Source organism: Rhipicephalus microplus, chromosome 5, assembly GCF_043290135.1.
Source record: "Rhipicephalus microplus isolate Deutch F79 chromosome 5, USDA_Rmic, whole genome shotgun sequence".
In the NCBI taxonomy this organism is placed as follows: Eukaryota; Metazoa; Arthropoda; class Arachnida; order Ixodida; family Ixodidae; genus Rhipicephalus; species Rhipicephalus microplus.
The window spans coordinates 33,074,508-33,091,529 of NC_134704.1; the positions used below are offsets into that span (position 1 = coordinate 33,074,508).

The window sequence follows — 17,022 nt, forward strand, 5'->3', positions numbered from 1 at the left end:
AAAAAAGCACCGCCATGATGGGCGCGTTGGAGTACAAAAACCAACGGCGCGGCCTTGTCAGTGTAAATTTGAGAGTTCACGTCAATTGGCGCAGCCCAAAGAGGACTATGGCAGCGCCCAGGGAGGTGCTTTTGAAAAGCTGTATAAAAGTGTAGATTAAATGAATATAACTAAAAAATTAACGCTAGGTATCGAAAACAAACAATGTAATCAATCGAGTGAAACTTTGGCATGGAGGTAATTCCAAAGTAGCGCGCGCACGTTTAAGTTCCACTGACACTTGTCTATCGTCGGAACTCAGGCGCCAGTTCATCGCTGCGCATTTCAGGTGGCTTCACGGCCACCGGCTTGGCTTGGCTCGGCTTCGATCCCGCATTGTATGCTGGTGAGGGTTGCCAACCGGCCTGTACGGAGCTGCTCTTGTCTGCCGATGACGGCTGAACACTTGTCGGCTGTTCGCTCGTCATGGACACCGGTGATTGAATCATGACTGGGCTAATACTGCACGCGCGAAAGAAAGAAAGAAAGAGAGAAAGAGAGAGAAAGGAAGAAAGAAAGAAAGAATGAAAGAAAGGAAGAAAGAAAGAACGAGAGAAAGAAAGAAAGAAAGAAAGAAAGAAAGAAAGGAAGAAAGAAAGAAAGAAAGAAAGAAAGAAAGAAAGAAAGAAAGAAAGAAAGAAAGAAATGTAGTGAAAGGTCACTTGAACAAAGTTCTGAGAACCCTTTAACACATTCTGACGCGTTATGACAAGGCTGCCTACTAAAGGAACGCATGGAAAATGCAACACAGGTGGCAGCTGCATCGATGTTTACGCGTCTTGTATGTCATCCGCTTTGCATCAAAAGTACAACCTAGAAATTGAAGTTAGCTCGCTTTTAAGTGGCAGTTGTGCCACCTAGCAAACATCCTGTGGATGATTATTGGGCCGATTTTGTAGAAATCGTTAAGGGAACATTGAGATGTAACTTTTTTTTTTCTTTCATATTCGATTCTCTCATTTTTTTTTTAAAGCGATGACAGCGGTGTTTCGCAAAGCTGTTTCTTGAGAACCGCTGCCCAGCTGGTATAGTATTACTTGGACAATTTGATACTACTTTACCAGAGTATCATACATGCTGCTCTTAGAAGCAAAAGACGCATTAAGATTTTTCAGGTTTGCTCCAGAAGCTCACTGTTTACTTGTATGTTTTGAGTATGTTTCGCACACTTCTCAGGCAGTTAAGAACTAAGCGCACAATTAACGAAAGAAAAACGATATCGGGGGAAAAAAAAAGAGAGCGCTTGATTGCGTTTTTTTGTTTCTCTTTCATTTCACTCTTTTAACGCTGCGAAATACCCTGAAGTGTGCGACCAGATCACTTAAGCGAGCACTTTAACCAAACATAGTTGAGCCATAACCTCAATGGTGCATCTTTTTGCATGTAAACCAACAAGAAAATGTGTTTATCAGAACAAGCGTATTGTAACCATATACTTGGCCTTCTGTAATGCCGTATTATATAGGTACTCACTCTTTCAAAATAGCGTCAGATTCCCTGGACATTCTTTTCCTGTAATACAGGAAAATCTATTATTATTTCTTGATGAGGCGGCAGAGTGCGAAGCGAGTTAAAGCAATATAGTGGCAGCAGGGTGAAATTCACACGTAACTTACACGAAACACGAAGGACATTATTTTATTATAAGATAATGGGTTATGATTATTAAATTTCAAGATGATCAAGTGAATCTCCATCTAAATACACTTTTTTCAATTTTCTTTTCTCAGAGTTGTTTAAGTGATTGCAGGAAACACAGCCTTTATTTGTGTTTAGGGCAGTTACTTCATTACACGTTTGATGAGAATTGGGAGAAAACAAAAAAAGATTTTTATCATCCGCAAAGTCGTGAGGCGTGTAAGAGAGTATAGTAGTAGAAACTTTATTGCACTAGAGGTAATTAGGGAGAAAAAATTGGCAGCATATCCACGGAGTGAATGATGGTGAGTGGGGCGAAGCATTCGTCCGTCCATTCGTTCTTGCTTCCATCCGTCCATGCGTCCGTCTGTGTGACCGTCCACGCGTCCACCCGCCCGTCCGTGCGTGCGTCTGTTCGTGCGTCCGTTCCTGCGTTCGTCCATGCATCCGCCCCTGCGTCCGTTCATGCGTCCATTCATGCATCTGTCTGTGTGTCCGTTCGTCCATCTATTCAACACTCCAAGTACCACCATCTCGCATCTTTTCATCATATATTCCCCATATAGAAGCACCGCCATCCAGCGGACACTTCAAGGACTAAACGAGAGGTGGCACACGCACACTTTTTTACGGCTTGCGCTTCGTGTCTACTTCCCACCTTTAACCACCTCGAGTTCATGGTATATACTAGTTCACTGTATTCATGGCACTGCGGCCCAATGCTCGCTAAACCTTTCTAAAACCAAGGAGGTTACGCCCAGCGAGTATAACGTAGCAACCCTTTCTTGTCAGATAGTGCTCAATGTACATGCCAATCGCTGCTAATGGGGAATGAGAGACAGGAGAATACGGCTTTTACTCTCTTACGGCTTGCGCTTCGTATCTACGTCCCACCTTTAACTACCTCAAGTTCATTCATGGTATATACTAGTTCACTGTATTCCCGGCACTGCGGCTCAACGCTCGGTAAACATTTCTAAAACTAAGGAGGTTACACCCAGCGAGTATAACGTAGCAACCCTTTCTTGTCAGATAGTGCTCAATGTACATGCAAATGGCTGCTAATGGGGATTGCAGCGTGCGCATCAACTAAAAGCCGAATGCTCCTGTCCCTCATTCCCCATTAGCAGCCGTTAGCATGTACATTGAGCACTATTTTTTATTGTTCAACAACGCACTGAAATTTCTCACTGGCACCACCTTTGAGATCAAAATGTTATGCTTGTTACACACTACAACGGCTACGAGGGACGAACGAGTGCCGCTCTAAGAAGCTTCGCTCTTAAAAAAAAATTGCCCGCAGCTTCCCTCGGGGGAACACTGAGGAGGATGCGGACCATATAATTGGTTAACGGGGTGTTAAAGTGCGACTTACTTGGGTCGATGGCTAAATTGGTTAACGTGGTTGTGAAATGGGGTGTTAAATTGCGACTTACTTGGGTCGATGGCTAAATTGGTTAACGTGGTTGTAGGAGGGGGTGTCAAATGAGTGAACACGTACACACGTATGCGAAAGGGCGGCGCTGGTCGAAGGGACGTCGATCATTGTGTTTGTGGATTCGTTGGAATTCATTTCACCGCGACCTTGGACGTCGACGCGCCGTACAAACCAACCGACGAGCGGCAACTGAGCGAGCGAGCGCCGACCTTGAGTATATATACAGCACGACGGCGCATGCACTGTCAGCTGTTGAATGTTCTCGAAGCGTGACGCCACATGCGCGTCCACTGGAGAATCAGGAGAATTGTAGATGTCGAACGCGGTGTGTAGAGGAGGAAGGGTGCACAGATGGTGGAGGAGTGAAGCGCGCGCGGTGTGTAGAGGAGGAAGGGATGCACAGATGGTGGAAGAGTGGGCGACGGCGCGACGGCGCATGCGCGCGCGTCAGCTGTCGAATGTTCGAGAAGCGGTGTGGACGGCGCGGACGACGCGGACGGCGCACTACAAGGCGCGAGTATAAGATGCTCCGCATCTAAAAGAGTGGATCCCCTAGTCCAGGGCCCCACTGGCCTTTGCGGCTCGCTGGGCCTGATCGAGAAGAGCAGCTTGGATCTTTCGATCTGTGCCCGCAAGCCAGACCTCCCACTGTCTTTTGAATCAGTTCTTCCATAACAAGGGTGGATTAATTTCGGGTGGTCTGAGGCTGCACGTCCACGTTATGTGGGTGAGATGTGGCCATTCCCCAACACCACGGATATGTATCCAGGTACTGCGTTGGGTGGATTTTGTTGAGGATTAGTAGATTGTGGTACGTGTTAGTTTGTAACCAGCGCCGATCCATAGTTTGGGGTGTTGTGGGCTGAATTATTGCCTTTATTTTCTGCGTGTCTCCAGGATGTCGCACGGAGTGACTGAAGGTTCTTCGAGAGTCACCAAGGCCGAAAGAAACATGTACACACAGGGGTGCTGGGCCGAGTTTCTGCTTCTTGCGTCATCGTGTTTCGCGCTGTTTAACTTTGCCACATCGTAGCAACTTGTATAAACCAAATCACTCCTGAATGATCAAGTTTACAAATATCAAACTCTGCAGTGCAATGTGGACAAATATCGACTTTGAACGCTATCCGTAATTTAATTGATATAATCTGGAGGTAATAAACTTATTCCTAGTATAGGTCCTAAATAATTATTATACATATGTGCCTTCATATGAAATATGTCGTTTAGTTACTGGGGCTTTTGCAACACGACGGCAACTTAATGGTAGCATTGCCGGTGAACGAACAATATTTTATGTAAGCTTGGTCTGTCACATATGCTTCAACATATTTCGTTAACGGAGCCTTACGATATATGCTTTCCGCACAAAGGTGCGTAGTTACGGATTCATGTTCGTACTTCAATATAATTTTTTTCGTACAATCAACTTTCCGGCAAATTTTCTGCTAGAACTGTTAGCCGTAGATCAGAACTCTGCTATCCTAAGTATGTTTGAACATTTTTAATCACACACAACAGGTTTCGCTCAAGTCGGGTCACCCCAGTTTCTCCGAAAAAAAAAAAACGCGTCAGTGCAAAAGCTGGTGCTTAGGCAAGAAGACATCGCGTTACATTTATCGACTAATCGACATAAGCTTAAAAAGCTCAATGTTTGTTTGCGAACTGTACAAGTAAAACTAAATGTTTCCTGGTAGTACTGATAAACAGATATTGCAATCGATTACGCTTCCTATCCGAATAGAAAAAGAATTAAAACATCGTTACTTACAGGCGCATTATCCTGAATTTCCTGTGGAGGCATGATAAATAAAAGTCATGGTTTAGCAGACAATTAAATCGGGACTGCCATACTTATAAGTCCATATTATGACCAACTCGTGGTTGAGGTATTTTTTTCCTTAATTTTTGATGTCAAGATATGCAAACGTCTAATAAATCGTGTGATAAACTAGCCGTAGTTCCGCGTACGAATCCAACCGATGAGCGAAGCTCCTTAGAATTAGACGCCAGCGAATAAGCGCCTGATCTCCCTGCTGGCTTTCATGAAGGCAGTTGGGTGGTGAGCGGGTGGCGCCCTCGGTGGCGGCAATGACTCAGCGAGTGAGTGTGTGCCGTACATGGCACAGCGCGAGCCATCTGTGGGAACTTCTGGGAAAACGCACCTGTTTTGCTCGGTGCACTTGCCCATCGCCAGGAGCTTCGACGCAAGGGGCAATGGCGGCGACGGCGGAGTGCAAACCTAAAGAGCTTCGCTCATAATAAAGAAGCTGGCAATAGTTTGTACTAGTGGAGTACAGCGAAAGGTACAGCGGATCTGATCGGTTCGCAGCTGGTCCAGGCCTAACGAAGTAATGCAGAGTTATACGAAGTGACGCCAAGTTGTACGAAGTAATGCCAAGTGATGCCAAGTTCCAGTCAAGTGAAGATGAGTTCTCTTTCGTCGTTTAGACTATACTGCGTCGTTGACTATATTAAACACCTCACGTTCAGCAGTTAGCGTGGCAGCGCGTTGCGATTCTCTGTAGGTGGCTTCTGAATCGGCAGTGCGAACTTTTGTAGGGCTTACGAGTTCCAAGGGATTCCGGCCGATGCCTAGGGGGATGATCGGGGGCAGAGGCCGAAGCCTCCTCCCCGTCAACCTAGACGGGTGTAAATAAACGTTATTTCTCACTCTCTCTCTCTCTCCCATGTCTGCGCCTGGCACCACGCATCACCGCGACACACCGTATTTATATAGCACGAAAGAACGTTCGCATAGTTGGACGCAACATCGCTTCCCATGCGACCAATCACTTGCGCGCAGTGTCTAGGCAGGCGGGTTGGTGGAAAAACGCTGTACGGCCCAGCGAAGCAGACGTACAGATGTACTACAACAGATTGCTAGGCAACGCGCGGTGACGTCCTCGTAGCGCAGAGCTTTTTTGTTTGTTTGTTTTGACGTTGAACATATTACGGCCTGGGTAAACAGCTCGATTGATGGATATGTGGGGTTTAACGTCCCAAAACCACCATACGATTATAAGAGACGCCGTAGTGGAGGGCTCCGGAAATTTCGACCACCTGGGGTTCTTTAACGTGCACCCAAATCTGAGCACACGGGCCTACACTATTTCCGCCTTCATCGGAAATGCAGCTGCCGCAGCCGTGATTTGATCCCGCTACCTGCGGGTCAGCAGCCGAGTACCTTAGCCACTATACTACCGTGGCGGTGATGGTTAAACTGCTCCGCTCTTTTAAAAATGACCTCGTATCTGCATATTTCAATCCAAATTTTGTCGAAAGACGATGATCTTCTGTCTGGAGAGAGCGAATAGAACGTTTATTTGATGCCTTGTGCGATAAAATCGGTAAATGGGATTCTGCACCACCTGCCAGTAATCTTGGAAAACGAAAGGGTGGCCTCGGATATAGCGAGCGCGTGGCGTACGCGATTCATCTCGGAGTCCATAATGTGTAGAATGCAAGGCCTCGTTAAAGTGACACCACCGCGTCGTCTTATCCAAGTGTAGGAATCACCCTCCTTTTCGTGCATAGCGTCGAATTGTCAGCACAGCGTAATAAACGCTATGTTCCTTAGAATTGCTTATGTATGCTTTTTTTGATATAAAGAAACACTGCAGAATACTGACATGTTGATATTGTGCTTATGATAAGCGAAATGTTTGATTTTTTTAAAAATCTAGATGTCGCACAAGTATGAACTCAGAAGCCAGACCAAATTAGTGGGCGCTGAGGAAGTGGTTAAATTTTAGCCTGGCTGCAGAATCTTATCGGTTGACAGACAGACAAGTTGAACGACAGACACACACAGAGACATACCAAAACATTTGCGTTGTGGTATCCCAAGAAAGACCTAATATAGCAATAGCCATGTGACATGTTCAATCGATGTCATATTACGAAATATATAACTTACTCAGCCGCTTCCTGTCTCAGCCTCTGGTCGGCTGTCACAGTCCCCGCTCTGAAAAAGTGAGGAATGACTCTTATGAACAGGATTTTGAGCAGAAAAAACTCATCCGAACAGAAATGGTCTTTAATGTCTACTTTAAAGGGGCCATGACACACTCTTTTCGCCCATAATCTGTGGTATGCGGATTAATAACTGAACATTGGTCAACAAGCCGGCGATATGTCAACGCATTTCGTCGGCTATAACGAGCATATTTATGAACACGCGAGCGACCCGAGAGTCTGCCAACACTGGCTCACTAGCGAGGTCTGGCGTAAGGGCCGTTCCACGCGCTTCCCGCACAGCCGCAATGCACGTGACAGGACCCCTACCGCACGCAAGCGGGTGAAAATAAGCCAGTTGGCGACGCTCTTTCACCCTCCGCAGCGTCGCTAATTGGCTTATTTGTCCCCCGCTTGCATGAGGTAGGGGTCCCGGTACGTGCGTTGTGGCTGTGCGGGAAGCGCGTGGAACGGCATTAACTTTGCGAGTGCATGCACTCCCGCAAACGATTTCGTTTCGTGACCAGCTGTGCGTATACAATGAAGTTCGGCATTCAAAAGTGAGTTATTTGCTGTGGACGAAATTTCAGCAAAAGATGATTGCTCCCTTCAATGAAGAACGTGATCTTACACACACGATGGTGAAATGGGCGGGGTTTATAGTGGTGGGCCGAGTTTATAGCCAGCGACTTCCAGGGCAAATTTCTCAATGTAATATTTTCGCACTCAATTTTTCATATATGTATACAGCCATAATAGACATGTTTCAATTTCTCGCGGTAAGCCGCAGTTTGGTGGGTGGCCATGTCATGGCCCTCTCTGTTCTTGAATCAGAGTCATAATCATTCTGCAGTTACATTACTGTCCTGTATACTAGCTTCCGTGGCATAACTGTGAGTTGATTTGATTTCATGGTTTTTGTATATATATATATACACATATATATATATATATATATATATATATATATATATATATATATATATATATATATATATATATATATATATATATAGAGAGAGAGAGAGAGAGAGAGAGAGAGCACGATAAAAAATATGTTACTACTTACTGCTCGGTTTGTTTTCTGAAAATTAGCGTTACTTAATTGATGTTAAGAGTACGCAGAATGGTTTCTTGTTAAATTATAGATAAAAATTAAATTTTACCTCCTCCTCGGTTTCTGCTTCCGATGCGTTAGGCTGAAAAAAAAAGAAAGATGTTTTGTGTAGGCAATGCATCGTTGACTTTCCTCGCTTGTATTATTAATGGTGTACTTACAGATCCTCGAAGTTTGTTCTGTGGTATGACACAAGCCGACGAGTTTCCAATTAAGTTATACAGTGAACCTTAAAGGATACGAATGGTCAGCGACGTAATACCCGAAGTCCTAAATTTCTCAATGACTATAGCCCCTTGCATTATATTACTGATTTTTAACCAACAATTCGTTTTTTTTACATTAATGCATAAATGAAAAGCCACTCGGACCAATGAAAAAGCATGCAAAGTGAGAGTAGTGGACTGAACGATAGATACGTCGCATATATGAACAGTTTAATTGGGCCATGAAATACCCCCGGTGCTTGGTGCCGAACACATCCTTTTGAAAGCAAACACTGCTGCGAGCACCTCAGCAAAATCTTGCTGTCGTACGGGGTGAGGAGAGTTCAGAAGCAGCGCACGGCACTGCCATTTTCATACAGCTACCTGCGATCACTATCTTCGGAACTCGCAGCGCCTGGTGTTCGAAATAAAAAAAAATCACAGCAAATCTACGGGGTGAATGGTGATGAGTGAGGCGAAGCGTCCGGCAGCCCATCCGTGCTTCCATTCGTCCTTTCTAGCTTCCGTACGTCCGCGCGACCATCCGTTCTTCCATCCATGCGTCCATCCGTCTGTCCGTGCGTCCATTCATCTGTACATCCGTCCATCTGTCCGTCCGTCTTCTAGTCTGTCTGTACGTCCGCCCGTGCGTCCATCTAGTGAACGCTCCAAGTACCACCATCTCGCATCTCATGTGGCACATACCCGCTCCGCGCGTCCATCCATCCGTCCGTCCGTCTGCTAGCCTGTCTGTCCGTCCGTCCTTGCGTCTGTCTATGCGTCCATCTAGCGAACACTCCAAGTACCGCCATCTCCCACCTCGCATCCCGGTGGCTACGTACGACAACGACGGAGGATGGACAGACCCACGCTTAACGAGCTTCGCCCCTAAAAGCAGATAGCATGCTATTGGCCAACGACCAACATAAATCAAGATTGGCGTTTGGATCAGAAGCGATCCTTGCCAAAGTGTACCGCCACGCACCGACGCCGCGCTCTAGTTCAATATTACACAGCCACACTGGAGCGTCAAGAAATCGCTGCGGAAAAGAGCGACAGTGCTTCATGACTCGCGCTCAAGGTAACCCGAGCTGACGGAGCTTATTTTCTCCTGGTCATCCCTTCCTGTGCGGCTCTTAGTCAGTGCGCAGATCGTTACGAGACATGAGAGAACGCTTAAGGCCTGTGGCAGATCCCCGCAACTCCGCTAGTTCTTGGTGGATTCGAGATTCTATATTCATTGATTCGTGAGGACATTTCATGATCATTTGAAAAGTGGCTCAATGCCTCTTTTACATAAGATTGTCTTACCCTGGAGAGACAGGCTCGCCCTCGTACGTGTAGGTGGTCATAGAGAACAGGTATTTGGAGGCGACCAGGGAATTGTAGATTGCGTAGTCGAACACTCCAACTAAAATGAGCATGGCCAGCCAGAAACCGTTCTGGAAAGCAGAGCACGCAGAAGTGTCCCAGTAGATAGATTACGAACAGAAAAGATAGAGGACAACTCAGTGGAATTTAGCGTGTGGTTTGATCAAACTAGTTGCTGAGCGAGTTGTATGGTTGAAAGGAAAACTGGCATGCGCGAAGTGTACTCAAGGACAGAGTTCGCCGAATCTGCGCATACCGATTTTTATTTCAAGAAGTTAGCTTTACAGTGAGCAGCTAAATATCCACAAAACAAAATCTAAACCTCCCCCCCCCCCCCCCCTTCTTCATCTGGGTGTCAGTGTTTGATGATGATGAAGAAAAATATTACAATATGTCTCGGACACTAGAATTGCAAGAAACATTAACACACACAGAAAAGAAAAAAATTGCCCGCAGCTTCCCTCGGGGGAACACTGAGGAGGATGCGGAGCATATAATTGGTTAACGGGGTGTTAAAGTGCGACTTACTTGGGTCGATGGCTAAATTGGTTAACGTGGTTGTGAAATGGGGTGTTAAATTGCGACTTACTTGGGTCGATGGCTAAATTGGTTAACGTGGTTGTAAGATGGGGTGTTAAATGAGTGAACACGTACACACGTATGCGAAAGGGCGGCGCTGGTCGAAGGGACGTCGATCATTGTGTTTGTGGATTCGTTGGAATTCATTTCACGCGACCTTGGACGTCGACGTGCCGTACAAACCAACCGACGAGCGGCAACTGAGCGAGCGAGCGCGGACCTTGAGTATATATACAGCGCGACGGCGCATGCACTGTCAGCTGTTGAATGTTCTCGAAGCGCGACGCCACATGCGCGTCCACTGGAGAATCAGGAGAATTGTAGATGTCGAACGCGGTGTGTAGAGGAGGAAGGGTGCACAGATGGTGGAGGAGTGAAGCGCGCGCGGTGTGTAGAGGAGGAAGGGATGCACAGATGGTGGAAGAGTGGGCGACGGCACGACGGCGCATGCGCGCGCGTCAGCTGTCGAATGTTCGAGAAGCGGTGCGGACGGCGCACTACAAGGCGCGAGTATAAGATGCTTCCGCATCTAAAAACATTGAGAAAGCAACGATATTACATTTCGTGGTGGTCTTGGAAAGGTTTCAGAACAAGCAGTCGAGAGCGAAGTGAAGAAACAAGACCCGCTTCTGTTTATTCATGTCTATAGACCTTTGCATCGGGCGAGGAGGTCCGGTCTGGAAACCAACGCATTTTTCCTCTCTGGCATGCGGGCAATGGCTTGGAGTGTGCGTGTGTGTGTGTGTTGATGCCATGGCAGAAGGAAAAACTTCTTCCATGGTTGATGCAGATATATGTGGCGCTATCGAGCAATTTGCCATGCATTAAGCAACCTGCGGATTTCGTTTTCATTCGTTGCTATGACGGCCAAGAATTGGTTATCTGGGAACCACTGCGCTGTTTTGGGGTGCAGTAAGAACTACAGTAAAAGGAAACTGCTGTCGGAAGAAATATGTCATGTGCATCACCAGACGCGGAGTTCATGTGGCTGTGGACTCTTCAAGTTGCATCGTTTTCTTGTTGACGAGGAGCAGCGGCTTCTATAGCTTCCAAACTTAAACTTCGGCACCAATGCTCAACCTCGGCTATAAATGGAAGGTACGCAGCCTCCAGCTGTTCCAACGATATTATTTCCCCAATAAACTGTTCCAAGTAACATTTCTTTCTATCGCAGGTCAAACTACCGCGGCACCGAAAGTAACTCAAATGTTTTGATTTAAAAAAAAGTAGACAAAAATAGGACGCGCAGGCACGTCGGCCTCGCTCAGTGATGTAAGAGCAGTATTCAAAAGCACACCTGCAAAAACAAATGAGCGAGTAAGATACGGTCACTCTTTCAGAGTGGAGAAACAATTTAGACAACAGTTAGTGTGCAGCTAACAAAAATCGTCAGTCACCTGAAATAAAGACGAACGACTACAATCCAACCCTCGGCTTCGTGCAAGAGCGGTAGCCGATGCGACGGCGTGGCGTAAAGAAATCTTGTTAGGAAAGCGTATGGCTACAGCTCAAGAAAGATATTCACTATGCTTTCGAAAATTTGTTGCTCATTCTGGAAAATAAAGACCAGAAAATACTGCACATTTTCGAGTAGTATGTCGGTGCTGTGAAAATACTGCATCAACAGAAGTGGACTCCTTCGTGGCGCTGTATAATGAAACAATTGACCCTTAACGACTTGAACCTCTTCAGAACGTCTCATGGACCCATTTTATAGAGAACTTCAGTGGAAATTCACCGCGTAAAAATTAAAAAAGAACAATAAAACTGAAGCCGCACGTTTACTTTCATGCAAACAGCGACCTTCCCGCATGCCAGATTAGTTGCCAAACCAGAAAAGGGCCGCCCGCTAACAAAATTGCGGTGCCCATGAAAAAAAAAACGTTTATATGTGCTGTAATATCAACCAGCCCACTAAATCACATTCGCGATTTTCAATCGTAGCCAGACCTTTCAAGAATGGCAGGCCTTTAAAAGTACTGTAGTTCACGGTAATTAACAGTGAAGCCCAACCCAATCCACCTGAGCTCTACGCTTAACTTTCTTCTAATAGATATGTACGTGCACAGCGCGCACTTGTTGCTGGACTTTCGCTTTGCGAGATACTTTTTTTTCTGCATCCCCTGTGATTTCTGAACGGCGTACCCACGTGAAACTAACGTCCCTGTAATATCGCAATCAAAAGCGGTACAAAAAATCGATGTGCTATAACTTACGACGTAGTCGAGCATTCCATTGCAAAGGATTCGAAATGATTCTTCGAACACGCTCAAAATCTTTCGGCAATTGCCTATATTGTCAAACTGAAAGAAAGAAAACGGTGTTCCTTGTTACCACTAGCACTTCTCACACGAGCCTCAAGAGAGCAATGTATCACATGCGTATTCTTCTTACCATGTCTATGTAACTAAGCAGATCGTTCTTGATAGCATCGCACTTTATCAACGAATAATCTTGAAAGGCCTGAAAGAAGTGAACATGGGAGGATGCGAAGCACACTTGAAGATGACATGAGAATTCAGTTTTACATACTTGGCTCACCAGCAAAATTTCTTTCCTTTTACTTGAAGTAGTCAATAGCAGAACTTACCTTATGAACTACTTTGTTGAAACCCTCCGTATCACCGCCTACCTTCGTTCCAAAATCAATTTCTTCCTTGATGGCTAACTGTAAGCATAATGAAAAGTGAAAACGTTTGTCTGAAATACCATATAGTAGCCTACACAAGTTTGCGATAATCTGCGACATTGCTAACAGATACATGTATTCATTTTTCCCCCGTGAAGTTGAATTGGCACTTTACGAATGCACGAGGAAGACTTCTTATAAGCGAACATTGAATTACACGCTTAGTCAATCCGCTTAGTAAAATTTGTCAAGATGGAACGAATCGTTACAAGACATCACCTCATTTCTACATTGAGTTTAGGATTTACCAAACATTTGTGCGAAACTGAATCGCCTTACTAATAATATCTTGAGGGTTTTGTGTTCCGAAACCGCCATATGATTGAGGGGCGCCGCAGTAGAAGGTTCGGGAATCGCCGTACTGTGTTATTTTATAACGTGTACTCATCGAAGAGTACTCGGGCCTATAGCCTTTCATTTCCGTGTAAATACGGCTGTTGTGACAGGTATCAGTCCCGCATACCTTCGGGATTGCGGGTTTTAGCACCGTAACTACCATAGTGAACGTGCGACTGCTTTGAGCTTTTTAACACAGCGCGATTCTCGTGTGAACAGTGACAATGGTCGACAAGAAACGCGACAAGATAAAAAAATACACACCTTTAGCTTTTCAAACTGAGGATGATTGTCCACCTGAAATTTCCACGGGAAAACTGATTCAATGTTTAATTTGACATCGTGCAAAAATTTGGAATAAATTTTACTGCGCATGTGGTACTAAATAGTAACTGGGTCAGAATCACCAGCGTTGTTTGTTACATGGTTCATCAACCCATTTTGGGGGGCCAAATCAGCAAATTTAAAGTATTTTCCGTTAGCTTATTAGTTTTCTTTAATCCAAACTAAAATGATATAGCGGTGAATAACTATGCCAAGGAGTAAATGCGTTAAGAGTTGGCACGTATGCCTGTCTAAATTCTTAAACTTGTGCGAACTTGTATTGCCCTTGGATCGAAATCGTTAATGAATGAATCTGGCATTTAACGTCCCAACATCACGATGTAATTGAGAGGTACACTGCGGTGGAGAATGCCGAAAATTTCGACCGTCTGGTATTCTTTAATGTGCACTTTCATCGCACAGTACATGGGCCTCTGCGATTTCGCCTCTATATAAATGCGATCGCCTCTGTTTGAATCGAACCCGCGACCTTTGGGTCTGCAGCCGAGCACCGTAGTCGCAACAGCACCACGGTGGACTTATATCGAACTTGTTACTCTGGTACAAATGCATGGTCTGCTTGTTATTGAACTCGGTTGAAAAACAGTACGAAGAATTACTAACACGATTTCCCAAGAATACGGCCTATAATATTGAACTCGTACTTTATTTTGCATCTATGCGTAGTACAGATAACAGTAACACAGAAAAAAAGCTACATAACGACTTGGCGAGGTCTCTGTGCTCTTTTTTTTTTTTGGCAGCACACGTGCACTGTGGGCGGGCAAAACCAAAGGTACGATGCATAAAACGGTTCATGTACAGAAAAAAAAGAACTATGAGCTTAAAAGACATGGATAGACATAAATCCAAAGAAACATGTTTCTGCTGCCTTCAGGAAAAAAGCATTAAAATGGAGATATTAAAAAAAAACACTTGTATCTGAAACATGAAACTGATCCATATACAAAGTATGAAATGCGTCGCTACACACACTAAACATAATAAATACATATGCATAATAAACATACGAGCATAATAAATATTCACTAATGAATATACAAAAGTTAAAAAAGACGTCGACGTGTACTTTAAAATCGGTACATCTACTTCCTTCGAGAGAGTAAGTAAGGCGATTAATGAAGAGGGTTAACTAAAGATGGTAAGACGTGATGCGGCATTGTTTTCCACAATTTGTTGGCAATGCGGGACGTACTAGGTTTCTTTGCGACGTGTACTGAACGTGCTTGAATTTATTGTTATGCGGGACAGACACTCTAGAAAACTCATGCTACATTTTTTTTTCGTTGAAATTTGTTTCTTATATTTAAATTAGGATTAAAATTTATCTCTTGAAACGTAAAATACACACGTAAATTTGTATATATACAAGAGCTGGTCCGAGGTTTAATCACCGTTTGAGTGGGCTACCGTGAAATTAAAAAAAAATCAATATAGAAGCAAACAACATATACATGGCAATATAAACACTTTGATAGTAACTACAATGAAGTGAAGTAATTTACCGATGTTCGCAAATAAATTTATTTGATTATGATTTGAAAAGGAAATATATTTCCGGTTGCTTTCAAACATTCGAAAAGCACTTTTGTTTCTATATGCGTCTACACTGTAGCGCAATGACGATAATGAGTAAACCAAATGAATCTATCACCAGTTATAATGGATGCCAGGCAAGAACGTGTTACGATGAGTGGTTTAGAGAACGTAATCATAATTGTCATTTACGGTTTATATATTGGCTTACCAATTTGAAGTCATTCGTGGACGCATTGAATCTTTGCAGTTCTGTCACACGGTTTTTTATTCCTTCTATCAGCTTATCAATATTTATCGAGAAATGGTTCGCCAGGTCATACTGGGTGAGCACAATGTTCTAGAATACAAAAAAGGCAAACAAAATGCGTGGTCAACATTCTTTCCGTGCAGTTCAGCTATGAATAATCTTGTAGGCGTAAAATAATTAACAGTTTCCAAAACTATTCGGACCCGTAGCCGGAGGATACTAGCCGGCTTCATACTGATACGTAAAAAATGGTCATGCTGACATAATCAAATATAGTCGGGCCTTATCACTACACACAAGTCAGAGGCGTAGGCCAAATTTTATTTTTTGGGTGGGCATAGGCTTTCTCTGAGGTCACTTAAGTGTTTCCCAATAGGGACTTGACATCATCTGTATATAGAAGTTGTCGCAAATTCGTAACATGCCGACAAACAAATCTAACCAAGGTCATTCGGGATCGAGAAATCCAAGTTCAGGCGTCACGTGTGACTACCTGAGAGACATGTGTGACTACTTCTGACACAAGGATAAATGAAAACGCGTTACGCGTCGTTATTACGGTGAGGAGGAAGCTCTTTATAAATGTGTGTGGCTTCACCGATTGAGGACTATCTACTGAAACTATCATCTCTACAAAATTGAATATTTTTCAGAATGTCTTTTAATAAATCGTGTCCTCTAACCAAGCCCGAATTCGCTTAATGCGAAAGCGTGTTATTGTAAAATGCCTATGTTGGGTCAGGAATCCAATTTCAGGTCTCTGTTTTTTATTGAACTTATGTGTCTCACATCGGAAATTATGTGGCAGCAGTGTTGGATTTTATTTCATGTGCAAGTTTTTCCAACTGAAACTCGAATGCTTTTTCGAATGCGAATGTATTTTTAGTCGGCTATGTCAGGCGTCCAGCGGTGTCCGTGCGCCGGCAGTTCTCTCTCCGCTCTCACTCCCTCTCTCATAGCAACAACTGCGGGAGCGTGCGTTTATCCTCACCCCTAGCAACCGGAGCTGGCGGTGCGGGCGGAGTAGTGGAGTGAGCGGAAAGGAGGAGCGTGCTCTGGCATGTGAAGGCGCTCACATCGCTGGAACTCGTCGGAGCTCCCACGGGAGTGGAAGCAGTGTAGCAGAGGGTAAAGGCAGTGCTTCGCCGCTCCTTTCCTCACCGTTCACTCTCTCTTCTCTCTGCGCCCCACTCTCCCGTCCGCTCGCTCGTACGTATATATAAATTGAGTAAAGCGCGCGGTTCACTCTCGACCAGTCGCTGGCTGATGAATGTGTAAATGAAGGGTTACGTTACCAATCCTGCTCTCGTCATTTTTTACGCTATTAAAATTACTACGCCGTGTATTCTCGGCGCAAGAAACACTTTATCATTTCTTCAAGATTCCCTTAGGAGGGGTGGGAGACATTTGTTCTCGAGGCATATGCATGAATGCGTGCGCACGCACCGACTCACACACACATACATACACGCACGTGCGCACACACGCCATAAACGAACTAAGTAAAATACGAATAGCGCA

General features: G+C 44.7%; 1 protein-coding gene across 1 annotated transcript in view; it reads right to left on the reverse strand.

Annotated features, from left to right (window-relative positions):
• Positions 1-221: 221 nt before the first annotated feature.
• LOC119173469 (uncharacterized) overlaps positions 222-17,022 on the reverse strand; it is a 38,201-nt gene continuing 21,400 nt past the window's right edge. The window contains exons 17-28 of the mRNA XM_075894475.1: positions 15,463-15,591; positions 13,635-13,667; positions 12,936-13,013; positions 12,740-12,808; positions 12,562-12,648; positions 9,707-9,837; positions 8,351-8,368; positions 8,239-8,271; positions 7,035-7,082; positions 4,887-4,907; positions 1,513-1,551; positions 222-501 (exon numbers count right to left, since the gene is read on the reverse strand). Of these exons, the coding sequence (XP_075750590.1) occupies positions 285-501; positions 1,513-1,551; positions 4,887-4,907; positions 7,035-7,082; positions 8,239-8,271; positions 8,351-8,368; positions 9,707-9,837; positions 12,562-12,648; positions 12,740-12,808; positions 12,936-13,013; positions 13,635-13,667; positions 15,463-15,591 (903 nt within the window). The 3' untranslated portion in view covers positions 222-284. The remainder of the gene's footprint in view (positions 502-1,512; positions 1,552-4,886; positions 4,908-7,034; positions 7,083-8,238; positions 8,272-8,350; positions 8,369-9,706; positions 9,838-12,561; positions 12,649-12,739; positions 12,809-12,935; positions 13,014-13,634; positions 13,668-15,462; positions 15,592-17,022) is intronic.